The sequence below is a fragment of the Numenius arquata genome, chromosome 1, assembly GCF_964106895.1.
Source record: "Numenius arquata chromosome 1, bNumArq3.hap1.1, whole genome shotgun sequence".
Taxonomy (NCBI): Eukaryota; Metazoa; Chordata; class Aves; order Charadriiformes; family Scolopacidae; genus Numenius; species Numenius arquata.
This window is the reverse complement of record NC_133576.1, coordinates 55,633,317-55,657,900: the sequence shown is the minus strand read 5'-3', so window position 1 is coordinate 55,657,900 and position 24,584 is coordinate 55,633,317. Positions and strand designations below refer to the sequence as shown.

At 39.7% G+C, this 24,584-nt stretch overlaps 1 protein-coding gene across 1 annotated transcript in view; it reads right to left on the bottom strand.

The window, feature by feature from the left end:
• The window catches only part of RPS6KA3 (ribosomal protein S6 kinase A3), a 78,140-nt gene extending 53,903 nt beyond the window's left edge, over positions 1-24,237 (bottom strand). Inside the window, exons 1-2 of the mRNA XM_074158087.1 lie at positions 23,960-24,237; positions 10,847-10,903 (exon numbers count right to left, since the gene is read on the bottom strand). Coding sequence (XP_074014188.1) covers positions 10,847-10,903; positions 23,960-24,031 — 129 coding nt within the window. The 5' untranslated portion in view covers positions 24,032-24,237. The remainder of the gene's footprint in view (positions 1-10,846; positions 10,904-23,959) is intronic.
• Positions 24,238-24,584: the final 347 nt, after the last annotated feature.

Sequence of the window (24,584 nt, the reverse complement as noted above, 5' to 3'; positions counted from 1 at the left end):
TATATGCCCAACAAGAATACAAGCTACACAAAAATATGTCTGCTATGACTAGTTTATCATTTAAAAGTTGAAATAACCATAACATTAACTACAATGCATGCAAAAGTGTTACTATTCTTAAGACCATTTTCAGAAGTAAATTTAAGATATTAATAAGCCTGAGTTATTTTAACTGTTACTCTAAACATAACCATATTTTATAGTTTAAAGAACTACATGAAAATGTAGCTATTAAAATAAAAACTACGTATTAATTTTATAAATACAAACATTTTAGACTCTCAGTGAGAAAACTTAACATACAGCTAAGTTTATCCATTTCTGGAGAAAAAAAAAAAGGAAGTTTTGCAGTATTTACATACAGATCAACAGGTACCTTAGAAACTCCCATAAAGTATGAGCACACCACAAACTTTTTTCTTTTAAAGAGAAAATACAAAAGGTTTTGTATACAAACAGCATTTATCCCAAAGTAGTGAAAGACTAAAATTGCTTTGAAATTAAAGTTTAATTAAAATAAAATTTCCTCTTTTCTCTCTTATTCTTTTAAATAAGAAACTAAGCTCACCCGAACAGAACGAACACGTAGAGCGAGAAACTTAAACATGACTAAGAAACCATGATGTTTAGATTTTCTGACTGAGCGATCATAAGTCTAGCAGGGAAGACCAACCCTGGCGTTTTTGCTGTGACCAGCTGTTCCGGCAATTAGAAAATTTCCTGTCAGGCAAGTCAGACACAGTTGGGGGGTGGGGAAAGAGAAGGGGGGGAGGGAAGGAAAAGGAAAAAAAAAAAAACCCAACCCAATTTTTTTTTTTCTAATTCCCCTTCCCCACCCCTTGGTAAAGAAAAACCAGATAGCAACGGTACTTGTGTTGCTGATGCTATAGAGATCAGCACAGGAAACTTAGATTCCTGATAGCAACATGCTGTTGCAGATGTTATTTAATCCTGGTTCCCAGAAAAGAACAAAAAAAAAAATTAACATTATTTCAGAAATCATGCTATAATGCAACATTTCACTAGTTAAGCAGAATAGCAACTATTTTAAGTCCTACATGTGACAATTGTATTTTTATGAATTTTAACTTAATTTTACAAAATATTTTAGGATATCATGTCACTACTTTTTAGATTTGAATGCAGAGAATGCAGTATGCTTAATGACTATTTTTATTTACTAGAGTTGTTAGAGGACCAAACAGACCTTGCACATAGCCCTTTGAAATCCTGCTCATAGAAAATGCTACACAGATGTTATAGAGGTTAGGCCAAAACAGACTGCAAAAATTACTTGAATTGGATCACCCAGCTCGAGTGTCTGACTTATGCACGAATATTATATTCCTCTGTAGAGAGTGAAAAATTTCTTAAAGTAATAAAAATAACTAAACGTTCTTTCAATATTTAAAAAACCCACTTCAAATGTTTCTAAGAATTAGAATTCAATCTAATTACTTCATACAGCTAGAGATGAAGTTTTTAATTTGATCTGTCTCTAGACTCAGTACAGAAGTTATTATCCTGAATACTGACAATACTTTTAGCTTTTCTGATATTTATTAAAAACACTGAATTACACAGTGCATGCTCCATTAGAATATGGAGCAAGACTGCTTTCCCTCAAGCAAGCAATAAATAAATAAAGGCAAGTACCAACATTTAGTCAAAGGTATATAAGTACTCAGCTATAAACAGATCGAGGTGATTCCATTTAGTGACCTGTATCAAAGGAAATGTACAGCAAAATACCGTACTACTTCCTGCACAAGACATTAATGCAAACAAACCCTCCAAACTACCTGCCTTGATTGGGTTCTAAAAAAATATCTGGATTACTGCAGGGTTTTTTAGATTTTAATTCCTCTTCAGAAGACAAAGCCAGTCATTTATTTATTTTAAGTGACAGAACATGCTGCTTCTATCTCTATACCACATCCTGGCTGTCTACAGTTTCTAACTTTGTCTTTGAAATCTGGATTATATGTCTCCCCAGCGTGAGCGAAGACCCTTTTGCCCAAATGCAGAGATGAAATAAAGAACCCTTGTTGCTGGCTTTATCAGGACCCTACAAGCAAAAGTGTGCCTATTTTGGGTTCTCTTGTACTCCTCTAGGTCTTTATTTATGTCATATCCACAGGGATGGATCTTTCAAATTCTAGGTACTGAATATATACAATTATTATAGATTTCACAGGCATTCAGTAACTACCACTCCACCTTAAGTCATCAGTTACAATGTACTCTTTACAGTCTCCTGTGTTACAGCCTTTTTGGAAGAAACAGGCTCTACTACATCAGTAACACAGCATAAAAAATGATACAGTATTTGTTTCGGGATAAACAAAGCTTCTTGAACACAAGGAGGTTACTACAACACGAAGATTTCAAGGAGTTCATAAATGGTACAAAAGTTACTTGAAGCTTTCCTCTCTTCAATTGTTTTAAACTTCCAGCTACTTTCTCCTCAAAACTGAGATATCTCAAGAATTGCAGTTTAGCACAAATACAGTTGCTTACACTTTGAAGACAATTTTTTTTTTTAACTAAATAAATGGGAGACCACTCAAGCTCTCTGCCGTACCTTGTCAAGAACATGTATGAATGTGCTAAAAGCAGAATCACCAGGAATCTCTAAATCACTAAATTAAACTCTATGGTAGCAAGGAGAGCTAAAAGCAGAAATGCGAAGTAAGACCTACACTAACTATAATGTTCCTTAAAGCTGAAAAGATACTGTGGGTAAATATTCATGTTCTTCACTTTTTCTTGTACGGGTATGAGTGTACTCTGCTGCAGATAAGCTGTATCTGCTAAGGGTGACAGGAATAAGGCATTTCAACCACAGCATTGGTACAATTACTGACTAGTGCTCTCCCAAACCTTTTATGTGACCTCCCAGCAGAGCACAAAGCAGAGGGCTCAGGGGTCAGCAGGGTTACTTCACAACAATAGTTCTCCTATAACTGGCATGGGGCTGCAGCAGGTGGAAGAAATTTCTTGTGTTCTGGGAGAATAAAGCCTGCATGGTTCCCAAAGAGCACTACCAGCCAACCAGAAACATTAAGATATACGCTACATAATTCATTTTGAGAATCTCTGAGAAGAGAGCTTGCCCTTTTAAATATTCCTTCGTATGAGAAGGAGACAGGTTAGAGGGCAGCAGTCCCCAACAGGGAAGTCTGTGATAACAAGGACAAATTGCTCCAGCAAATTGCTCCCCTTACCTTGAAGTCTTTGAGAAAGATTTGTATTATACATGTTTATCACGAAACACAACTGTCTCCAAAACAAAAGGAATTTGCTATACCCATCAGTGACAGTTCTGCCAATTGCAGAACTCCACTTGCACAATACGTTTCAGCCTCCAGTACAGAAACAGAGCTCATCTCTCATCTTCCCCTCCTCTTCTTTTAAATTTGATGCTCTAAATTTACAAAAAATTAAGAGTAAATGTGATCAGACTTGCTGTCCAGATGTTCCAGAGAATGGGACTCACAGCCTCCACAGAAAGCAGAACTGAAAGATGCTGGAGGAACTCTTGTAGTAGTACAGAACATGTGGGAATCTACAAGTTTTACTGAATAAAACATGCATGCCACAGTGGGATGCTCACTTTTACACATAACCAGAAAAAGTTGGAGCATTTCATCTAAGTGGAGTCCATTAGGTAGACTGACAATCTCCCTATACCCTCAGTCTGTGAAGTGTAAAAATGCAAATTAAGTCTTTATGCTGCTAGACAAGCAAGGCTCTGTGGTATGGATTGCCTTCAATTATCTGAAAAAACCAAAGATGGAGTATACATAAGGAATGAAAAGCCCTCATTTGATGAAGTTGACAGTTGAGGAACAGAGAGCTACTTTTTGGAATTTTCAGAAGCCGAATACCATACTTTTCCTCATGATAAATAAGTTTGTATAGCCAAAGCAGCAATATTCTATTATTCAGGGGGTGTGGCAGTTTCCATCTGCTAGTTTACAGGCTTTTCAGGGCTACCATCTGTTTTCTCTCCATGTAACAAGTAAGCAGCTTGACTTCCAATGTTGCTTACACTCTCAAATTATTCAATTTTCTGACTGAGATCCAGAAAGTATGCTGTACCTAAGACACTAAGTGCAAAATAAGCCACTCAGAAAATCCATTAGAAGATATTAATGAAAGAGTTTTGCTGTAACCTTTCCAGAACACCTGATGACATATTGGGGGAAACAAATATTTCAGGGTTTGCCTTCTTTATATGGGTTTGATATCTAACAGTTAACATCTCAGACTAAAAGCTTTGCACTGTCTACAAGGATGCTGTAACTTTGTACACAAATACCACTAAGTCCATTCTTACAGTGAGGTGCATACGTCTTACCTGTGTAAGATTCTACCAAAATTCACCTGAATTGCAGCACAGCACAGCGCTTTGGAAGATAAAGAACTTCCCATTTCATTACATTAGAAGAAGAAAAAGAAAGGTATTCTCCCTTTTACAAAGGAAAATCTGAGAATTAACACAGAATTAAATACATGTGTATATCTATTTAAATATATTTAGTAAAATACATTAGAAGGAATATAAGAATTATGGACCACCTTAAAGTCCAAGTTTAGTATTTGTAACCCATACTGTTTCCTTCACTGCATCACACAGTGGTCACAAGTGTATTAATATTACCTAACCACTTCCACTGGGGAGAGAGTTTTACTTTTTCACCTCAGTTGTTTGAGCCTGAATAGGTTCCACTCCTGCCAGTACTGAAAAAAGTAATATTCAGTCCTTGCAGGTTACCAAAAAGAAATATACGTGAGTTTTTCTGCAACTTACAAAGTGTTACAGAAAACAACTTTCCACAAATACTTGGAACCTAATATTTTTGTCTGTTTAATAATTATGCTTAAGCTAGTAGAATGCAATGGCAATACATCAGTTGTAGTAAGTGTTTTAAGAGCTAAATTGAATCCAGATAACAGAACAAAGAACACAGCACACACACGATATGCTCTTCACATATATACGAAACTGGAAGGTACTTGCTGGACCAGCTGTAGCTTCTGGTTAGCTTTAGCTAGTAGGAAAGCACGAATCATGACTGTAAGAGCTCAAAACAATTAATTTGCTCAGTTAATCGACTCAGTCTCTATGGACACAGAGATACAGAAAGCAATGGTAGACAACCATTGCTAGTGAGTGCAGGAGTGAGAAAGGTAGCAAATAAAAGGCTTTAAATAGCTTCCCCTTTTTCAGTAACATTCACTTAAGCTTCCACATTAGGTCAAGCTTCAGCCAGTTGTTTACTTGTTCTTACAATGATTTCCTGCTGGACTCGGATCATTTATGAGATACATCAGATAAAAAATGTTGACAGCAAGCTGTAAAGCCAGATATAACCAGTACGTTCATTGTAATAGAACTGGAATACTGAATGATTCCTTTTTTAAGAGGAGCAAGACCTTGAACCATACAGCATCTTGGACTCCTCAGAAACAGCTCTGTACCATTACAGCTTGTGCTTTTCTTAAAAGCAACTACCAAATTTGAATCAAAGCTATACAACTCACTCTTCTGTAAAATAACTTTACTTTAGACCAAAAGAATGAGGATGTAAAAAAAAAAAAGAAATTTATTATCTTTTGCTACAAAGAATACTGGAGATACTTCCTATGTAGATAAAACTGTGTTAGGCCTTAATATTTATTTTAAAAATCTGATTTACATTATCAGCATACTATCCAAACACTTAAGACAGCAAAAGGATGCAGTATTTCAAGTTTTCACCTTCATAGTTCTACATGGAACTATGGCAACTCACTCTGTATCTTGAACTTGCATACCCTACACACATACCAAAATATTTTGTCTTCTTACCTGATGCACTGGTACACGCTAGGCCTGTTCACTCTACTGTCCTCAGTTACAGCTGAGAAGTCTCATAAATTGTTAGTGACCACGTAAGTGCTCCAAGTCCATTTCAATGTGAAGTTGAGTAGAATTTAAATGACTTTCAGTGGTAATTTAAAATTAGTGTTTATCTTGCACCGAAACAGATACGAAGCACTGAAAGATCACAGCCCAGCTGATGCAGCATTTTATTAGCTAACAGACAGCAAAGACTAGCTTGCAGCTATAACTGACTGAGCAATTTTTTTTGTGTAAAAACCCCCAGATTATTTTACATCACTACTGGCAACCTTTTACTCACCACAACCTAGAAAAAAAATGCAAAATGAATTCCTAAAATACTGGTACTAAAAAGCTAAAACAATCTTAACCAAGTAGCTCAAGCTACTTGAGCATGACAGAAAGAATATTAGAGAAGTGTTTTAGATGGTCACATCAGGCCCAGTCAGCACGGGTTTATGAAAGGTAGGTCCTGCTTGACTAACCTTATCTCCTTCTACGACAAGATGACCCACTTAATAGATGGGGAAGGCTGTGGATGTTGTTTATCTGGACCTTAGTAAGGCCTTTGACAGCGTTTCCCACAGCATTCTCCTGGAGAAACTGGCTGTTCATGGCTTGGATGGGCACGCTCTTTGCTAGGTAAAATATGGGCTGGATGGCCAGGCCCAAAGAGCTGTGGTGAATGGAATTAAATCCAGTTGGTGGCCGGTCACGAGTGGCGTTCCCCAGGGCTCAGTATTGGGGCCGGTTCTCTTTAATATCTTTCTCAACGATCTGGACGAGGGGATCGATTAAGTTTGCAGGTGACACCAAGCTGGGCAGGAGTGTTGATCTGCTTGAGGGCAGGAAGGCTCTATAGAGGGATCCAGGCAGGCTGAATCAATGGGCCAAGGCCAACTGTATGAGGTTCAACAAGGCCAATAAGTCAGGTCCTGCACTTGGATCACAACAACCCCATGCAACACTATAAGCTTGGTGAAGAGCAGCTGGAAAGTTGCCCGGTTGAAAAGGACCAGAAAGCATTGGTCATGGCCAAGAAGGTCAACAGAATCCTGGCCTGTATCAGAAATAGTGTGGCCATCAGAACTAGGGAAGTGATCATCCCCCTGTACTCAGCACTGGTGAGGCCCCACCTGGAGTACTGTGTCCAGTTCTGGGCTCCTCACTACAAGAAAGATATTGAGGTGCTGAAGCACGTCCAAAGAAGTGTAACAAAGCTGGTGAAGAATCTAGAGCACAGGAGGAGCAGCTGAGGGAACAGGGGTGGTTTGGCATGGGGAAAAGGAGGCTGAGGGGAGACCTTACCACTCTCTACAACTACCTGAAAGGACGCTGTAGCAAGGTGGGGGTCGGTCTCTTTTCCCAAGATAGGATGAGAGGAAATAGCCTCAAGTTGTGCCAGGGGAGGTTTAGGTTGGATATTAGGAAAAATTTCTTCACCAAAAGAGTTGTCAAGCACTGGAACCAGCTGCCCAGGGAAGCAGTTAAGTCACCATACCTGGAGATATTTGAAAGACTTGTAGATGTGGCATTTAGGGACATGTTTTAGTGGTGGAGTTGGCAGTGCTAGGTTTACAGTTGGCTTTGAACTTAAGGGTCTTTTCCAACCTAATGATTCTATAATAGTGTGTTAAAATGGATTGCTCCTCCAAAAAGCAGCAGTTTGGAAACATCTGAAGAAAGTACAGGAAACCACTTGTAAGTAATCCTGCAGTCATCAAATCTTGAAAGAGAAATTTCATAGTTGTGGTGAGTTAACCTTGGCTGGCTGCCAGACACCCACCCAGCCACTCTCTCATTGCCCCAGCTCGTTGAATGGCTCTGCTTTGGCCAGTGGTGAGTTCATTTTGGAGCCAGCAAGAACTGTCTCTGTCCTACATGGCAGGGCAGCCCCTGATCTCTTCTCACAGAGAACATCCACCGTGCTACCAAAACCTTGTCATGTAAGCCCAAGACAGTAGATAAAGACTATAATTTTAGCAGATAAACACAAAACAATAAAGCTCATAGGAAGAAGGTGAAGCTACAGACTCAAAACAAGGAAATTATCATCAAGCAATGGCACTAGTCAGAATAAATTAACAAACCAAAACCAAACACTTTCCCCAAAAACCAACATTCTAGTTCAAATAAGAGTTCAACTAAGCACTGTACTCTACATTATGCAGAATACTAGAACAAATGACGTCCTTCTGGTATTGGCGTCTAACCACACAAATACTGTTCCTTTCTTACCCTAACACTGCACTACTTAGAGCAATCTGTGAGCACTTGCCTTGTTTCTTCGCTGTATGTTAAAGACAGCAGAGCCTTGCATGGTACGAGGAGGAATCAAAAGCAGTTATATAGCGCAGGCTTTTAATCTTCTAATTTTCATATTGGTTTAAGAGCTACATCTGTTCCTAATATGTTTGAAGACAAGAATGGAAAAGGCAACTCCACTCATTACCTAAACTGACTCTGTTCACAACTTCAGCAGGGAGAGAAACTGCTACGGCATTGCAATTATATTCACACTGCATAGATGGAAACAGCTTTGACCACGTAATAACAAGCTAAAGTCTGCACAATATACAACACCAGCGTTATGAACCCTGAAGTGCAACCAAGTGTGGAGTTATAAAAATTGCGTGTTTTATTGGTAAGGCCATTTATCATTTAATGATATATGGTAAGGCCATATATCATTTATTGGTAAGGCTTAACAGTCAGCTAGTACTCTCTAACACAAAACTACAGGTAAAAACTTAAGTCGCTTTCATGTTTGAGAAAAAGTCACAGGCTTTGCAATACGAAATTGGAACTCACTGATATCTTCATAGAATCATAGAATGGTTAGAGTTGGAAGGGACCTTAAAGATCATCGAGTTCCAATCCCCTGCCATGGGGCAGGGTCACCTCCCACTAGACCAGGTTACTCAAAGCCCATCCAGCCTGGCCTTGAACACTTCCAGGGATGAGACATCCACAACTTCCCCGGGCAACCTGTTCCAGTGTCTCACCACCCTCACACTAAAGAATTTCTTTCTAGTATCTAATCTAAATCTTCCCTCTTTCAATTTAAAACCCCTTGTCCTATCACTACACTCCCTGATAAAGAGTCCCTCCCCATCTCTTCTACAAGGCCCCCTTCAGGTACCAGAAGGCCGTTATAAGGTCTCCCCAGAGCCTTCTCTTCTCCAGGCTGAACAACCCCAACTCTCTCAGCCTGTCCTCATAGGAGAGGTGCTCCAGCCCTCTGATCATTTTCATGGCCCTCCACTGGACCCGTTCCAACAAGTCCATGTCCTTCCTGTGCTGAGGACTCCAAAGCGGGACACTACTCCAGGTGGGGTCATCTTCACATTACAGAATTTTGTAAACTGCAAGTCTGACATGAAGATAAGGAACTTAAATTATCAATGAACCTTCCTGGGTGTGATCTTCTCTTTAGCAGTAAACTCTATTTTCAAGAAGCCTGGGTTAACAATTCCTTTGATTAATACCTCTCAGTTACAAGAGAGTTACAAGAGCAATGGAAACTACAGTTTCACAGTCCTGCCTCACCCTTGATCTTCCCCTGAAAGACTACTGAAAGCAGAAAGAAATACGAGGTATGGGCTTTTAGAATTTAGAAAAAAAAAAAAAAAAAAAAGGGTTAGATACCTGTTTTTTTGTGTTCACTTGTTAGTTCAAGCTCACAGTGACCACTCTACGCATGTATGCGCTTTACAGTGCATTAAGTCAGAGCTCTCTAATGCTTACTGTCCAGATCTGATTTACAGCAAACACTCAAGATCTACATTAATAGTTCAGCCTCTGCCTTTGGCAATTCTACCACTATGAAAATTTCACTAAGCATGTTTCAGCATGTAGCATCTTATCTGAGGCAGGGAAGGGGTCTTGCCATCTAGATTGATACCTAAAGCTATCATCTTCGAGTATATCCATGCAAACATTTCTGGAGCCCTTAGCTCTGTTGGCTTTGAACTAATAAACGGAAGTTCTCTTCCACTCCAATTTAGCGAAATTAGCAGCACAAGAGGAAAGTTGGAATCCACACCAACAGAGAGAAGACTTAGGAAACCCCTGGGCCTCAATGACCTAGCTTTCCTATTCTTGAATGCACTCCAATGTGACACTTCCAAACTTTTCAACTGAAAGCCCAGGAAGAAGACATAAAACTTTGTATCTTGGTTTCTTGGTTCTATGGAGAAAGGAAATAGAAAGAATCTTCCATGCTAATGAAGATTTATTATGCAAATAATCTAGTTTTACACAGGTCAATAAGGAAAATAATGCGAACAACAAAAGGGCGCCACGAAATCTTACAACAGTATGGAAAAAGAGAGGTGATACAGCTGCTGTTACACCGTGCATATCAAACTAGAAGGGAAAAAGCTATGGTGTACACTGCCACTCTGAATCGTATTTCATACAGTAAGTACACGTGTCTGCAGTGGAACTCGTGTGGAATTTAACCATGAGAGAATCCTTTCCTGTGACATGACCACAACCTTAACTATTAATAAAGCATAATCTGGAACACATAGATGTAAAATATTTTCACCTATGCACCAATGAGACTAACAGAAGCCAATGGAAGTGCTTTGCTTGCTGGCACTAGGAAAAGTGGACAGTAAAAAAGACCTACAAGTTTTTAAGGTTTGCTAAGATAAGAAAGAAAGGAGCTCAACCTCCCTTCCTATTCAGGAATGCTCTAACTAGCCACATCTTACTATCAAACCTTCTCACTTCCCAACCCAATTATAATTTCTACTATATTCAGCTTTGTATACCAAACCAGACAAGAGTCAGTGAGCAAGAAATTCTCAAAAATATCAAGATCTTAGATTGTGCTTCACGTAAAGTAAACATAAACAACAAAACACTGATGGCAAACTGCCTGTAAATTAAGGTATATCAGTGTGCTACAATATTGTACTCTCTTTATTACAACCATTTTTTACTCACAGTTTGTGGGTTGATATCATCTTCTCCCATAGGTTCATCCACAATTTGCTGTCCATTCTGTAAAAACACATACACAGTAAGTTACTAAAAATGCTGAATCCAAGTACAGAAATAAATGTGTTGCAGATGTGCTTTTATAGAATGCTACTCTACAGGATCGTGTTCTCCATATTCTATTAAAAAAAAAAAATCATTGAAAGTAAACACAGAAGACTGCATATTGCTGGCACGCATTGCCACTCTCGCTTTGATCTTCATGTATTATCAAACTGGATGAAGTCACAGTAAGAAATATATAAAACAATCTGACATTTGAAGCCTTACTACTACACAGCTAGATATTATCTCCACAACTGCAGCTTCTGCAGAAGAGTTAAACCTGATGAAGACTGAACAGCAAAAAGCCACAACAAAGAACAGATAAACAAGTTCTTTTTAAGAGCAAGACCTTACGTAGCAACAATCAATCCTTACTCTACCATGACTACTTCAAGAACATTTATTATCACAGCATATCCTTATAAAAAACTATAAATGCAATGCTGATAGTATTATCCAACATTTTCTTCTTTCCGTACTTTTCTAAGGATGATTCTAAAAAGTCATACAGGAAGAGGCTTTTGATTTGAAATGTAGCTATACAGATTGAAAAAAGCTTAAATGTCTTGTTGGTCAACAAATGTTTTCTTTTTCTTATTAGTGATACTATACTTGGAGAATCTTTGAGAGGTGTTTTTCCCAGAAAGACTTAGAATGACCTTACTTACAACAAGCATGAATATTAGCGAGTTGCAAGGAAAAATAAGTATTTCCTAAGTTATGGTACAAGATATCACCCGAGGCATTAATTCTTAGTTTGCTCCTAAAGTTTAACAGCAATTCAATATGATTTTAGAGACAAATGAAAAACTATTAAAAAGGGTTACATTTTCCATTACCACTGGAGGCAGAATTTAAGTTCATTTGTGCATTGTTTCCCTAGAGAACACAAGGCCTAATTAATCTGTTTTTTATGCATTTAATTTACTTCAAGTTACATGCATGTATGGATACATATTTTCTAGGTGTTGGAAAGGTAATAAAAGCTGCTCAGAGATTTTAGCTTCATCCTACACCTTCCAACAGTTCAGTTTTTCAATGGACTTCCTAGCATTTTTCTATAGCTACTTCTGATGAATATAGTCTTCCAGCTTGCACATGACCAGAGGAGAATCTTTTATATTAAGTCACAGATTAAATCTAACAATTTATGAACTCTAATTTTCAAATATCGCAAATACATTGAATGTTCAATCTCAGATGATTACCAGCCCTCTACCAAGCTTTGTCCTGAGCATTTTTTTTTTTTGCTAAAAGATGCTGCTGAATAAAGCTCAAGTATGAGAATTATGGACTGCCCAAATATGACACGGGTCTTTTTTTTTTTTTAAAGGAGACAGGGAGGGGAAGAAGATTTGGCTTCTGATTGTGGCTCCAGTGCAGAGTTCTGGCACGTGGTAACACTGCCTTTTTCTCATCTTAGCTGGCTTCAGGATGATATCACAGACTTCTCATATGACTCTAGTCTACTCTAGAAGCCATCTTTCCACAAGGGAGGACTAGTAAGAGATCAGCTTCAAATGTTACAGGTTACTACAAAGGTGAATATAATCTTTATAAGCAATTTCAGCAAAGGGCAGTCAGCATTATACCTTTGGTAATTCAATAAGATGATGCTCCAAACAGCCTAAATTCCTCTCACTGTACCATCTTTTACTTATAGTACAAGCAGTGAATATTGGAATACCCTTCTTTATGATACACAAAAAGTTGAAATTATCAATTAGAAGGCCATAAAAATACCAGCTTAGCTAAGTAACAGAAATGAGTGTTTTTAATAAAGCCTGTTTACAAGGAAGCATATTGTGTATACATATATCATTACCATCAAGGCCACAAGTGACATGCTTTCCGTTTCCTCAAATCTACGGCATATATTTAAATTAACATTTGTGTTTTAGGTACACATCTCTATATTCTGTTCATGCTACAAAATAGCTTCCAAAGTATCTCATCAATAGTAAAAAAGTGAGATGAAAAACAGTGGAACAAATAAGAAAATTGACTTTAGCTGGAAAGGAGGAGTCCATAATGTCCTAACAACTAATGATGGCTAAACTCTGGGGCCTAAAAAAGGGCAATTTGTGTATCAAAGCCACGTGCTCTAAACTGACCCCACATGCAGATTTTCAGAAATAATGATTCCTGCTACAACAATCATCCCACTGAATAATAATGCACATTAACTGCAGGTTAAGTAAGATTTTGCTACACAGTAAGCTTTAAGATTTCATGCCTTCTATTTTAAGGCAACTGAAACACTGTTGAAGGGGGAACACACCATCAGAAGCCTCTCTTTGAGGACAAAAGGCAAGATCAACCTCTGTTTTTAAAAAGGATCTGGTCTTTCCTCAATAACTTTTTAACATTTTTATCAGTCTACCAGAAAAAAACCACAGCAAACTTTTGCAACACAAATGAACTGTTTTGTAGAATCTGGTTTTCCTGTTTAATCCTGAATTGCTTTCAGTTACTTTTCAGTTGAATTCAAGCACTGCATTCCAAACACACTTATTGGAACTAGGAACAAGCTCACCAAATCAGCATGTGCTATGCGGTCATGTCTGAGCCAGATCACTGGATTAGCAGGATCTTTTTAAATAGGTCTACCCAAGCAATGATTATGCTAAAGGAATCACTGGATGGTAGAACCAGTTTTTCTCAGAACAGTCTGAACCATGTAAGGTAAAGAAGAATATGTATATATGATTTATGTCTTGCTGGTATATGATACTATTAAATGGAAAGCAGCTGTGTATTCAGGAAGCCTACAAAGCGTACTGCCTTCCTTACAAGTTAAAAATGTAAAGCCAACAGGTTCCTATTGGAAGTAGCAATATTTAAACCACTGTGGAGCGAGGAGGTCAGCAGCATGCTTAAGAGGTGAACAAATGAAATTGGTTCCATTTTGCCAGGCGTAGACTCGCTCTAGTATTTAACTAGAACTAAGGGCATGTCTCAATGACATAACAGATTGGGACTAGATATAATATTCTGATTAATACAGAATAAGAGAAGGCTGAATATTTTCACATGTACAGATTGGTCTAATTCAAAAGACACAGACTTTGATTACTCTCCTTCTGCACTCCTCCTGTAATGGGACACTAAGCAAGCAGAATAGACCAAAGATTTGGTTATTTTCAGTACTCTGGCTCCAAGAGTAGAACATATTTCACATGAGAGCACAAAAGAACTATAAGAAAAATAACATAAAAGGTCCACAGAAAGGTTCTATTTACACCTAAAAACATCAGCAATCAATATACACCATGAAAGGAGGGTACACGTTTCTTATAAAGGTAACCTACAAAATGTTTTTCCAATCCACTCAAATTCCATTTCCTATTCTGTTTTCCAGTGGAAGCAGTCATGCCAAGTTAGCTACAAATTTCACTACCAAAAGCTTTTAAACCTGTTGCCACATTTCACCAAATTGGTAGAAATTAATACTTAAACACAGTTGGGTTTCAGCAGTTTTCCTGAAGGCACATGGACAGGAAGACAAAAAGAGATCCTACAGGTTCCCTAACTAAGCATAAAGCAGACAAACATCAGGGAATCTGCATCAGGCATCCGATACATGAATGACCCTCACATGAACTGACAGAACCTCTGACACAAAAGTCAATCAACTACAAAACAGGAAACCAACCATCAATATTTCTAGCAATCAAAAATTACAGGTTTAAATCAACTGAACTCTTAGGATATGATCAAGTACCTGATTTTCCTGGTAAAAATACAGTTTAAAGAAGGCTCTTTTTTTTTTTTAAATAAAAAAATGCAGATTATTTAACTTCTTGACCAGTAATGCACACCCCTAAATAACTGCACTGGAAGGGATGATGAGGTGGTAGAGTAGTAGTGTATGTCAGGGTATTGGTACTGAGAAAATATAATCATACTAAATCCTTTGTAAGAAAGTAGTACATCAAGCAATGTAGCCTACATCCCACCCACAATCAATTAACCACTTTTTGTGAAGCAGGGAATATCCTGCACTCTACACACTACAATTACATATTGATCTACAGTTTAATGTCACTTAAATTTTCTTTTTTAAATTTGGGTTGAATATTTACTGCAAGAGATCCAGAAAAGTGATTTATTTTTTTTTTTTTTACAAGTATAGAATCATAGAATGGTTAGAGCTAGAAGGGACCTTAAAGATCATCGAGTTCCAACCCCCTTGGCGTAGACAGGGACACCTCCACTAGAGCAGGTTGCTCAAAGCCCCATCCAACCTGATTGTGTTTCATCAATATTACAGATTGTATACACCTGAAGTTTTTAGATTTAGTTTAGTCTCTCCATTCTCACATTCTGTTTGCAAAGTTGTGCTAATTTAGACATACCTTGCTGAACTTTATGTGCTTTCCTACAGTTTAACAGATTTTTTTCTGAAGTACATAAGTTTGTCCCCAAAGCTTCTTCAATATTAGACATGACCAAATATCTTCTTCCACCCCCAAAACATCTCTGCTTTGCATTTAGACTATTGCTAGACTATTTTGGGATGTTTAAGTAGCCTCTCTGCCAAATATTTTAACTTTTTTACCCAACTATGTTTGTCAGTTATTTTAAAACCCCTTATGAAATTGATACCAGTTATATCTTTTGGAACAATTCTTCCTCCATTAACCTTCAGATTTCCTAATTATTAATATTGGGCTTGAGCATATAAGTTAGTAACCAGTCTTTATACTATTAACAGAGTTCAGTATATTATATAGCTATTGACTTTTCCATGTAATTGGTGCCTTTTAGCAGAACGATACCCCCCAATTAAGATACCATTTTAAAAAGTATTAAATACTTAGACTTAACAATTGGAGAAATCAAGAATTATGAACTGTATATCAGTGCAGAAGAATGAGTACACAAATAAGCATACAAGATAAGACATCTGAATCACACCATTTAAAAATCATTATCCAGAAGTTTTAACATGCCAATAAGTAACATAGGCGATGATTTAGCTATGCTTTGGAATGATAATTTAAATAAATTACCTGGATAAGTCTGAAGTTTCTCCCAGGTAATTCCTAGTTTTTGGCTACCAAAACTTCCAGACTTACCCAACAACTTTTAAATACAGTTATAGCATTCAATAAAAAACTTGTTTTCCCCCCTCTAAATCTTCTAAAATAAAGTTTAGCATACCAAAAATAAATATTTCAAAACACATAAGACCTTTCAATATTTTCTATTATTTATTCATTAAAACACTGGCCATATATAGATCTGAGCACTTACACTCAAGAAACTCTCAAATGACAGATAAAGCTTAAGAACTGTGAGATCCTTGAAGTGAGTAAATCTGTAACAGTGCTTCTGGCTTGTTTCAAAGCAGCACAGAATACAGTATTACCACTGAAACATTCACAACAAATTTGCTGTTAGCAACTCAAGGCACTTCGTGGAACTATGTTCAGCAAGAGCCTTTCAAACTAGTACACGCTCAAACTTGCTATTCTAAGCAGCAATGAGCTACCCTGAGAAAAAATTTGTAGGTCCGCAGAAAAATAGTTGAAAATAGACTGAGAGGACCTTGAGAGGTCATCCAATCTATCTTAGCGCACCAACGCATGATCAGCTATTCCTACAACATCGCTCACAAGACATTTATGTCTAACCCCTTCTTAAATCTTCAGTAATGGAGCTTTCACAATCTATTCCAGTGCTTAACTAAAATATAAAGCTTTAATAGGATCTGAATTAATTACTTGTGCCCTAACTCCTGAGCTGTGAAGCCACACAGACCCAAAGCACTTACCTAAATCCTGAATTGATTAAAACTTATTATATGTAATTAGCAGAAGTGAGCTATCATCTTATACCTCTTTAGCTGTTCTCTCATAGCATATATTCAGTACATTTTTGTATATATTATGTTAAAAATAGTACACGCAAGTTTTAAAAACTCCCTTTTTATAAAAAAATAATCAAAAAACCCCTAAAGATATGAGTTTTTATTTTTATGAAACATAGAATTACTTCAAGTATTTCTTTTATATAAAACTTCTTACTTCAAGTTCCATTAATTCCACATAATTTACTCTAAACTGTATCGACTAAGGTGACTGACTACTTCCTTTGCTGAATATTAAAAGAAACAGCAGGACATTGAGACTTGCCTCTTTGTAGACAATCAACCTCAGATACAAGCCATTAACATGCAGATCATCTAGGTATAAAGCCAAACTTCCTTAAGTTAGGATACTTGGGCAACTTTATGAGATTTTGTAAACCCTATCTACTTTACCACCTTCTTCTTATCTACTATGACTCAAGAGTCTAGTTTAACAATACAGAAAAGCAGTCCCCTTTCCTCCACTGTGATGCTTCCTTAGCACTAGCATTTGTCCAGCCCTGTGCCATGTCAGGTGAGAACAGAAGACTAAAAAAGAAAAAAAAAAAGCTTACAGCTCTCAGTGAGTTTAATTCTCTGAATTAACTCAGCTTGAAGTCAGGCAAGTGCCACGGCATTATCCAAGATGCCAGACATACAGCATTATAAAATCTTTGTCCACACCAACCACTTTCTGTAGCTAAACAAGCTCCATATCATGTATGTTAATTTGTTCAGGGGAAAAAACAAACAAACCCAAAACAAACAGGAAAGTGAAATTTTCATTTAGTTCCCTACCTGTATGGGTGGTAAATTATTACACTTAACACATCAATTCAGCAGCCTTATTAAAAAAACAACAACACAAAACCAAACAGAACAAAAACCAGACCACCTATTCTCTGTTCATCTGCTCCAAAGAGGAAGAAGAAATATACATGTAGAAGTCACTTACTTCAATATATCCAACCATTGCTGCGCATATCAAAATAAAAGAAATTCCTTCTCTGCTCACACACATTATCCTAAGAGTGACTCTAGCACCTGACAGTATACAAATCTTATCACCAGGACTGTATTTGCACAAGAAGGCAGATATGCTTCACCTTCACTGCCTCCTGCAATCCCAAGCCCTCTGAAATGCCCTGTGCCTGCCTGGGCTCCCTCCAAAGGGGCCTGGGAAACACATGGAAGCACATGCCAGGTCCTTACCCCATGAGTCAGGGGGCAGCCAAGGGGCACAGCAAGGCTGCGTGCTGCAATTCCTTACAAAGCAGACATAGGTTTCTTAGAATCTCTTTCCATGATAAATGGCAAATGTTCAAATTTAATACTGAGCTAAAACATTACTCACTTATGCTCATTTTGTCATTTAGCTATTTTAATAAATTCTACTAAGAAGACAGACTGAGCTATGGAGCAACTTCACTATTTCCTAAAATTAAGGATTTGCAAGGTGACTATACAACAAATGTCAACTGCTGCAAGACAGGAGGAGAAAGACTCCCCATTAATTGAAAAAAATAATATTGATTAACATGCAAGTCTAAGTTCTAACAGTAAGTAATTTTGGCACTCATGTTATATAGGGAATAATACAAATAATATTCATCACGGTCTGTTTACATCCCGAAACCACCACTTTTTGAGCCTGCAGGACAAAGATGATTTTATTTTTCAAAGCTATGTTTTGCTGGACATTAAAAATCACAAAAACCCCCACATTTTTTGACATCTTCTGTATATACTTAAACATGAACTGTTCCGATAAATTAATGATTGAAATTAAATGTTAAATGGAAAGTAATTAATGGAACCTTAGAAATTGTGTCAGAAAACAGACCTAGACAATAATAATGTATTTAGAAGACACATGCTACTTTTTACACAATTGAATTGCTTCACTCAATAAATAAATAACAACAATTAAAAAAGCAGCACATTTCCTCCAAAAAGACTTAAGTAGAGCATTAAGCATACCACAGGGGGTTCCTTGCATCAAAGGCAACATATGGTAACTGTTACTAATAAGAATGAGCTAGCAGTAACTTTGTGGTTGAGCCACTGTAGTAGGCCCCGGGAAATCAGAGTTCATCTCTTAAACTCTAGAACAGATCCCATGAATTATGCTAGATGGAGTCACTAAAGTGTTGAGCCTCATTTCCCCATCTGTTACACAGGATTCCCCCCACAGATTTGTTTCTAATGGGCGAGGCATTTAATCTTATTTCAGAATATAAGGAGAGGATAGTACAGTATCATGTATGTAAGCATATAGCACAATACTGGCAGTAAAATTCTCTGAAGAGATTCAAACTTCTCCAGTTTTACTGATTAAATTATTCCGCTCTTGGAATTCACCAAGATTAAAAAAAAGATTGCAATGTTTTAGTCTTGCCCGAAAAGCTGGTTAAAATTTTAATTATTGGAACACTGCTATGATTTAAAAAAAAAAAAAAAAGCCATCACCAAAAAACAAGCCCCAAACCAAACCCAAAAATCGAATGCCACAAAAAACCACAACCCCAAAACTAATATCTTGAATGAGTTCTTCAAGTTGATAAATTTGCCAACTGCCAAGATCAATCAACTCATAAAGCTAGTATTTTTGATGTGCAGAAATAATTGAACACCCACCTTAATCTACGTAATCATTGTGAATCTAAGTCGAGCCTTTCAAATGACAAACAACTACAGTTACTGTGACAGATCACAATCAATTCAAAGGCAACAGACATGCCTTTAAACATGTCAGTCTGCTTACATCTACTTTGTGTTAGATGTCCCAGCTGGGGCGAGAAGTATTACATACACTATAACAACAAAACAATTACAAGCTAAGACCTGTCAATAACATAAAAACCCCTAATGGAACAATTCGAACAGCCAAACTCAACACCTTCTACGAGGAAACCAAGAGCTGTGGAGCACACACAATACTGCAGGAAGGTACTGAATTCAGCAGAGTAAAGCACCTGCCCCCTCCTACCCCACCCAGCTCACAGCAGAACATCAGTACTATGTCACGTAGTAGGAATGCGTTAACTAAAAACCAGTACAGGTAAAATTGTCCATTAAGGATCTGAAAAAGGTGAAGAAAAAAAACTCCACACACTTAAACATCTTTCATGCAGATGATATGTTTCTCAAGATGGTATTTACATATATATAACATCTGCTATCTGTCTATCTATCACAGTAGTTTGGGGAATACAGGGTATACTACTTATTTAGATGAGAATTAAATTGCCAATTGCCACTTTGAAGTGTAAGAAAATGTCACTCCACAAATCTGCAAAAAACCCCAGACTTCAGAATGCACTGTACTGACTGCAGGTATGTACTAGAAAGGATAGCAGAGCACCACAGAGAATTCTGCCTGTAATGGAGAGATGATGCTTAGTCTTCAAAATCCACATAGACAAGTCCATTTAGGTGATTCCGCTTTGGCTTTGAATTGCTTACCTGTGTTGGCTATACAATAAATGACCATACATATAGCCTTTTTTCCTGTGGAGCATAAATACAACACTGATTACACAGACTAGTACAGAATGTAAAGAGACACAGCTATTGGCTTCAGGCAGCAAGACATCTGATAAATTTCAGATTCCACACCAGAAGTATACATTTACACAGAGAATGTCACACTGACATCAGAATGGAATTACAAAGCAAAAATTACATTATACCAGATTCTTTAAAGTATCAGTATGACTGTTAAATGCTAGCACCCCTTGTCTCATGCGAGGTTCAAATAATTCTGGATATAGAACATAAAAAAAGGAATTCCGAGAAAGGGGATTCACACCATCCATTTAGATACCTAAATAGGTGATCATAAATCTCCTGTGAAGAGCAGCAGAAAAAACTGAACTGTATCCACAGCCAATTTACAGCACCTAAATTAAAACTCCTAAGGATAGATGGCACAAATGCTTCCCAGAAAGTCTAGCAAAAAGCATCTTCTTATGATCTTCTTATGGCCAGCTCTTTCAACATACTGGTGTCCAAAATTTGGCTGCCATAACTGTATTTCTTCTCCTTCATTCGATATTAATATGCATAGCTGGGCGTACAGATCAAAGAATCAGGCTAGTTAATCAGGCATTCAAATACAAACTCAAATCATCAATACTTCATTTGCTTGAAAGCAGATGACTTGAAATTCAACAGGCACATTCTCGCCATGAAAAACAAACCTATGCTTGTTATAAATCTGGAGTAGACCCTGAGTCAATAAAAGCATCATTCCACAGGCTTTAAAGGTGTTGTAATTTAAAACATGAAACTTTAAAAATAAAACAAAACCCACACGCTGTATTATATACACTATTTTTAATATAATTTGCGTAACAACTTTACACACTGAAAAAGCTGTCAGAGATGCAACGTGGATCACTGATCTATTTGTACCTGCAGAAACAGAAGTCCTGCAACTGATCTCTAAAAACTATAAATCCTTATTTTACCTTAAAAAAAAGTTTGCATTGTTTCTTAAGAAGTATCGTGTTCTACAGATCTGCTGTCCTGTTACAGCAGCTGTTGATGGTTAACTATACTGTCTTCCAAAGTAAAGCTAGTTAAAGGAATTCTATTCTTCCTACTGAATTTACTCACATATCACAGCAAATCACCTCTGCAGTGGTACCAATAGAAAGCCAAATACAGCACTGCACTGGGAAATAAAAAAAAAAAAACAAAAAACAAAAAACCAACAAAACCTCACAGAGTTATTAGGACAAGGAAAATGTCCGAGCTGAGTTCTAAAGCTCAATAACTTATAATTCCATGCAGATAACACAGTGTTACAAGAACTGTGTCAACAAATCTGAGAGGTTAGCAGGAACTCTACCTCACTCAGTATTACAGCTAAAAATATCATTGCTATCAAACTATGACTGAAATCACAATGAATTTCCAGGTGGATGTAAAAAATATTTTTGCCCAAGGATAATCACGCAGGATAGGGTCCGTAATTAAGATATTGCTATGCTACAGATAAACACAACTCATGCAAATTGAAAACGTAAGTTATGTATTTAGGTCATTTGTTTATGTATTTGACCAAACTTATCTATTTTCACTAAAACATCTTTTCTTAAAGACTCATTTCAGGTAAGCAATCTTTCCAAGTCTGCCTTTCTCCTTTTGAGGGCCATCTGAGAAGCTTTTACAGATGCAGTCTAGTCTTTTCAAGAACTGAGTGTTTATTCTAGACTAGGGGCCTTAGAGTGCAAGCCTGTCAGTTCATTGCCATTGCATGTTTTGTTAGTGGTCCTAGAAAAATGTTTGGTGATAAACTGCTGTAGACTTGTGTCAATGTAGGTGTTTAACTATTTTTTTAAGAAGAGGCAAAATACACTTGTTTCAACAAGTTCATGACAGCAGTTTAAAAACAAGTCATGTCTGAAATACACTAAAACAAGTAGCAAGATTATGCACATACACACATTTCAAATAACCTATTTTGCTGCTTTTCCAGCATATATACCATTATTGAAGTTACACAGACTACATGCAGTGAGCACAGAAGACTAAAATAACAGTTAAGATCTTTTCTCTAAATCATTAGCCTAAGCGGTCTTGCAGAAACATCTCCCCTACCACCTTCTCCCCTGCCCCCAAGCATCACACTACTATTGTAGTTACTCCTCATTAAGAAAAAAACACATAAATCATCTAAGAGCACCACTTCAGAAGTCAGTGAATAACTGGCAAGAATTTAAAAGTAACTACAGTAACTGGCAAGAATTTAAAAGACAGGTCTGCCTGTCAGATCAGAACTGCACATTCTTTTGACCCCCAGAGACGCAGTCACTTTAAGCAGAAGGAAGACAAGGCAAACATCAAAAGGACAAATACTTCTGATACTGCAGAAACTTTGCATTGGTTTCTCTCTCTTTGGTCCGCTCACTGAGGACTAAGTCCTAACCTTGCGACTAATTGTTGTGAGCTGGCTCGAGTCCATACCGTTCAAGATCAGCATCACTTGAAGCAGCCTGGCTGCATATCAGCTGGAGCAGATTCAGGTAGAAGCTGCACTGTCAGAGGAAGCTATTTCTTTTCAGATGGGAGCCTGGGCGCAAACTAGCACATGCATTGTGGGCTACTAGGGATTCACGGAGCAAGCACGACTGACTGTGTAGGTGTTGTGTTTACACAGATCCAAACCAACAAAGTAGTACACTGTAGGGGACAAAAAAAAAAAAAAAAAAAAAAAAGAAGAAAATAACTGAAGCCATCTATGGCCTCGGTGAATCCAATTTCCAGCTGCTCTCATTATCTCAGCCTAGGAGAGCTGACACGCGTCCTGCCTACCAAGGACAGGAGCACAACGCGAACTCCCCGCTACCGACAGCAGGAAACCACACTGCGCGGCATCTCGGGGATGTTCCCATCAGCGCCGCCAAGCACAAAGCTTCACCCATGCGAAACGTCCCTGCGGTTTCCCAAACGCTTGCGAAACTGCGGAGACAACCCCATCCTGCTTAGATAAGGGGGCAGCGGCACCCGGGCGGGCGGGGACGGCCCTTGGCCGCCGCAGGGGGAGCAGCGGCAAGGCGAGGGCACCGGGCAAGGTGAGGGCAGGCCCCGGCCCCCCCAACTCCCCCCCCCCCCCCCCCAACCTCCCCGCCCTGGGCCGCGCTTGCGGAGGCGGCGGGGCCGCCCCGGGAAGGGAAACTCTCCGTGACAGTAACCAGACACCGCGCTGGAACAAAAGCGCCCGAGTCGGCCGCCGCCGCAGAAGCAGGTTACTCCCTCCCGGGGAGAAGGGGGGCGGAAGGGGAGGGAGCCAGCCCGGTCCCGTGAAACACGCCCCAAGCCCCGGTGCGGGGCAGCACCGGCCGGTCCCGGCCGTGAGTCACTGCCCCGCAGAGGAAGCGGCGCGCAGGGGCCGGCCGAGCGGCAGCGCCAAGGCTCACCCCCCGCTGCCCGACCGACCAGCCCGGGGGCTCCGCGCCCCGCAGCGCCCCGTCCCCCCCCGGCCCGGGCCGCTGTCCCCTGGTCCCCCGCCCGCAGTTGCGACGCTGCCCGCCCAGAGCGCCCGCGAGGGGAAACTCCGTCCGTCCCCTGAGCGGCAGCGGCGGCGGGAGCCCAGATTCCATCCCCTCCTCACAACTTTCCACACCACCCCCCCCCCCCCGCCCTCCCCGTACCTCGGTGCTGCTCTCGGCCGTGCTCTCCACAGCCATCTTCTGCCAAGGGTCCGCCAGCTGCGCCAGGGGCATCTTCCCCGCCCGGCTCCCGCAGCCTCCGCGCTCCGCTTTCCCGCACCCCGGCGGCGGCGAGGCGGGGGCGGCGAGGCAGGTAACGAGCCCTCCCGGAGAACACGGAATACCCCGGCTGGCTCTAGTAGCGGCGGCGGCTTCAGCGGCGACTGCTGCCCGCTGCTGCCGCCGTCCGTCCGTCCGTCCGTCCCGCCCCCTCCCCGCTGCCAGGCGGAGCCGCGCTTCCGCCCTCCCCCCGGCCCGCTGCTCGGGCCCGGCTTCCGCTCACAACATGGCGCTCGGCCCCTACCTGCCTGGCCAACGGCGCCTGCGCGCCCCACCGCCGGGCGGGCCCTTCGCCGCCCCGGCCCTCGGCGCCCGCAGGTGGCGGGAGGGGCCGGCCCGCCGGGGCCAGACGAGTTGTGCTGTGGGCGAGAGGCGGGAGCCCGGGCAGGACCGGGTCAGTCGCAGGCGCGGCCATGCCACCACCCCTGGCCGGCGGGCGGGGGAAGCGCTCCGTGATTGCGTGCGGCCGGGCCGGTGCGGGGGCTCCCGGGGGCGAGGCCTGTTCGTA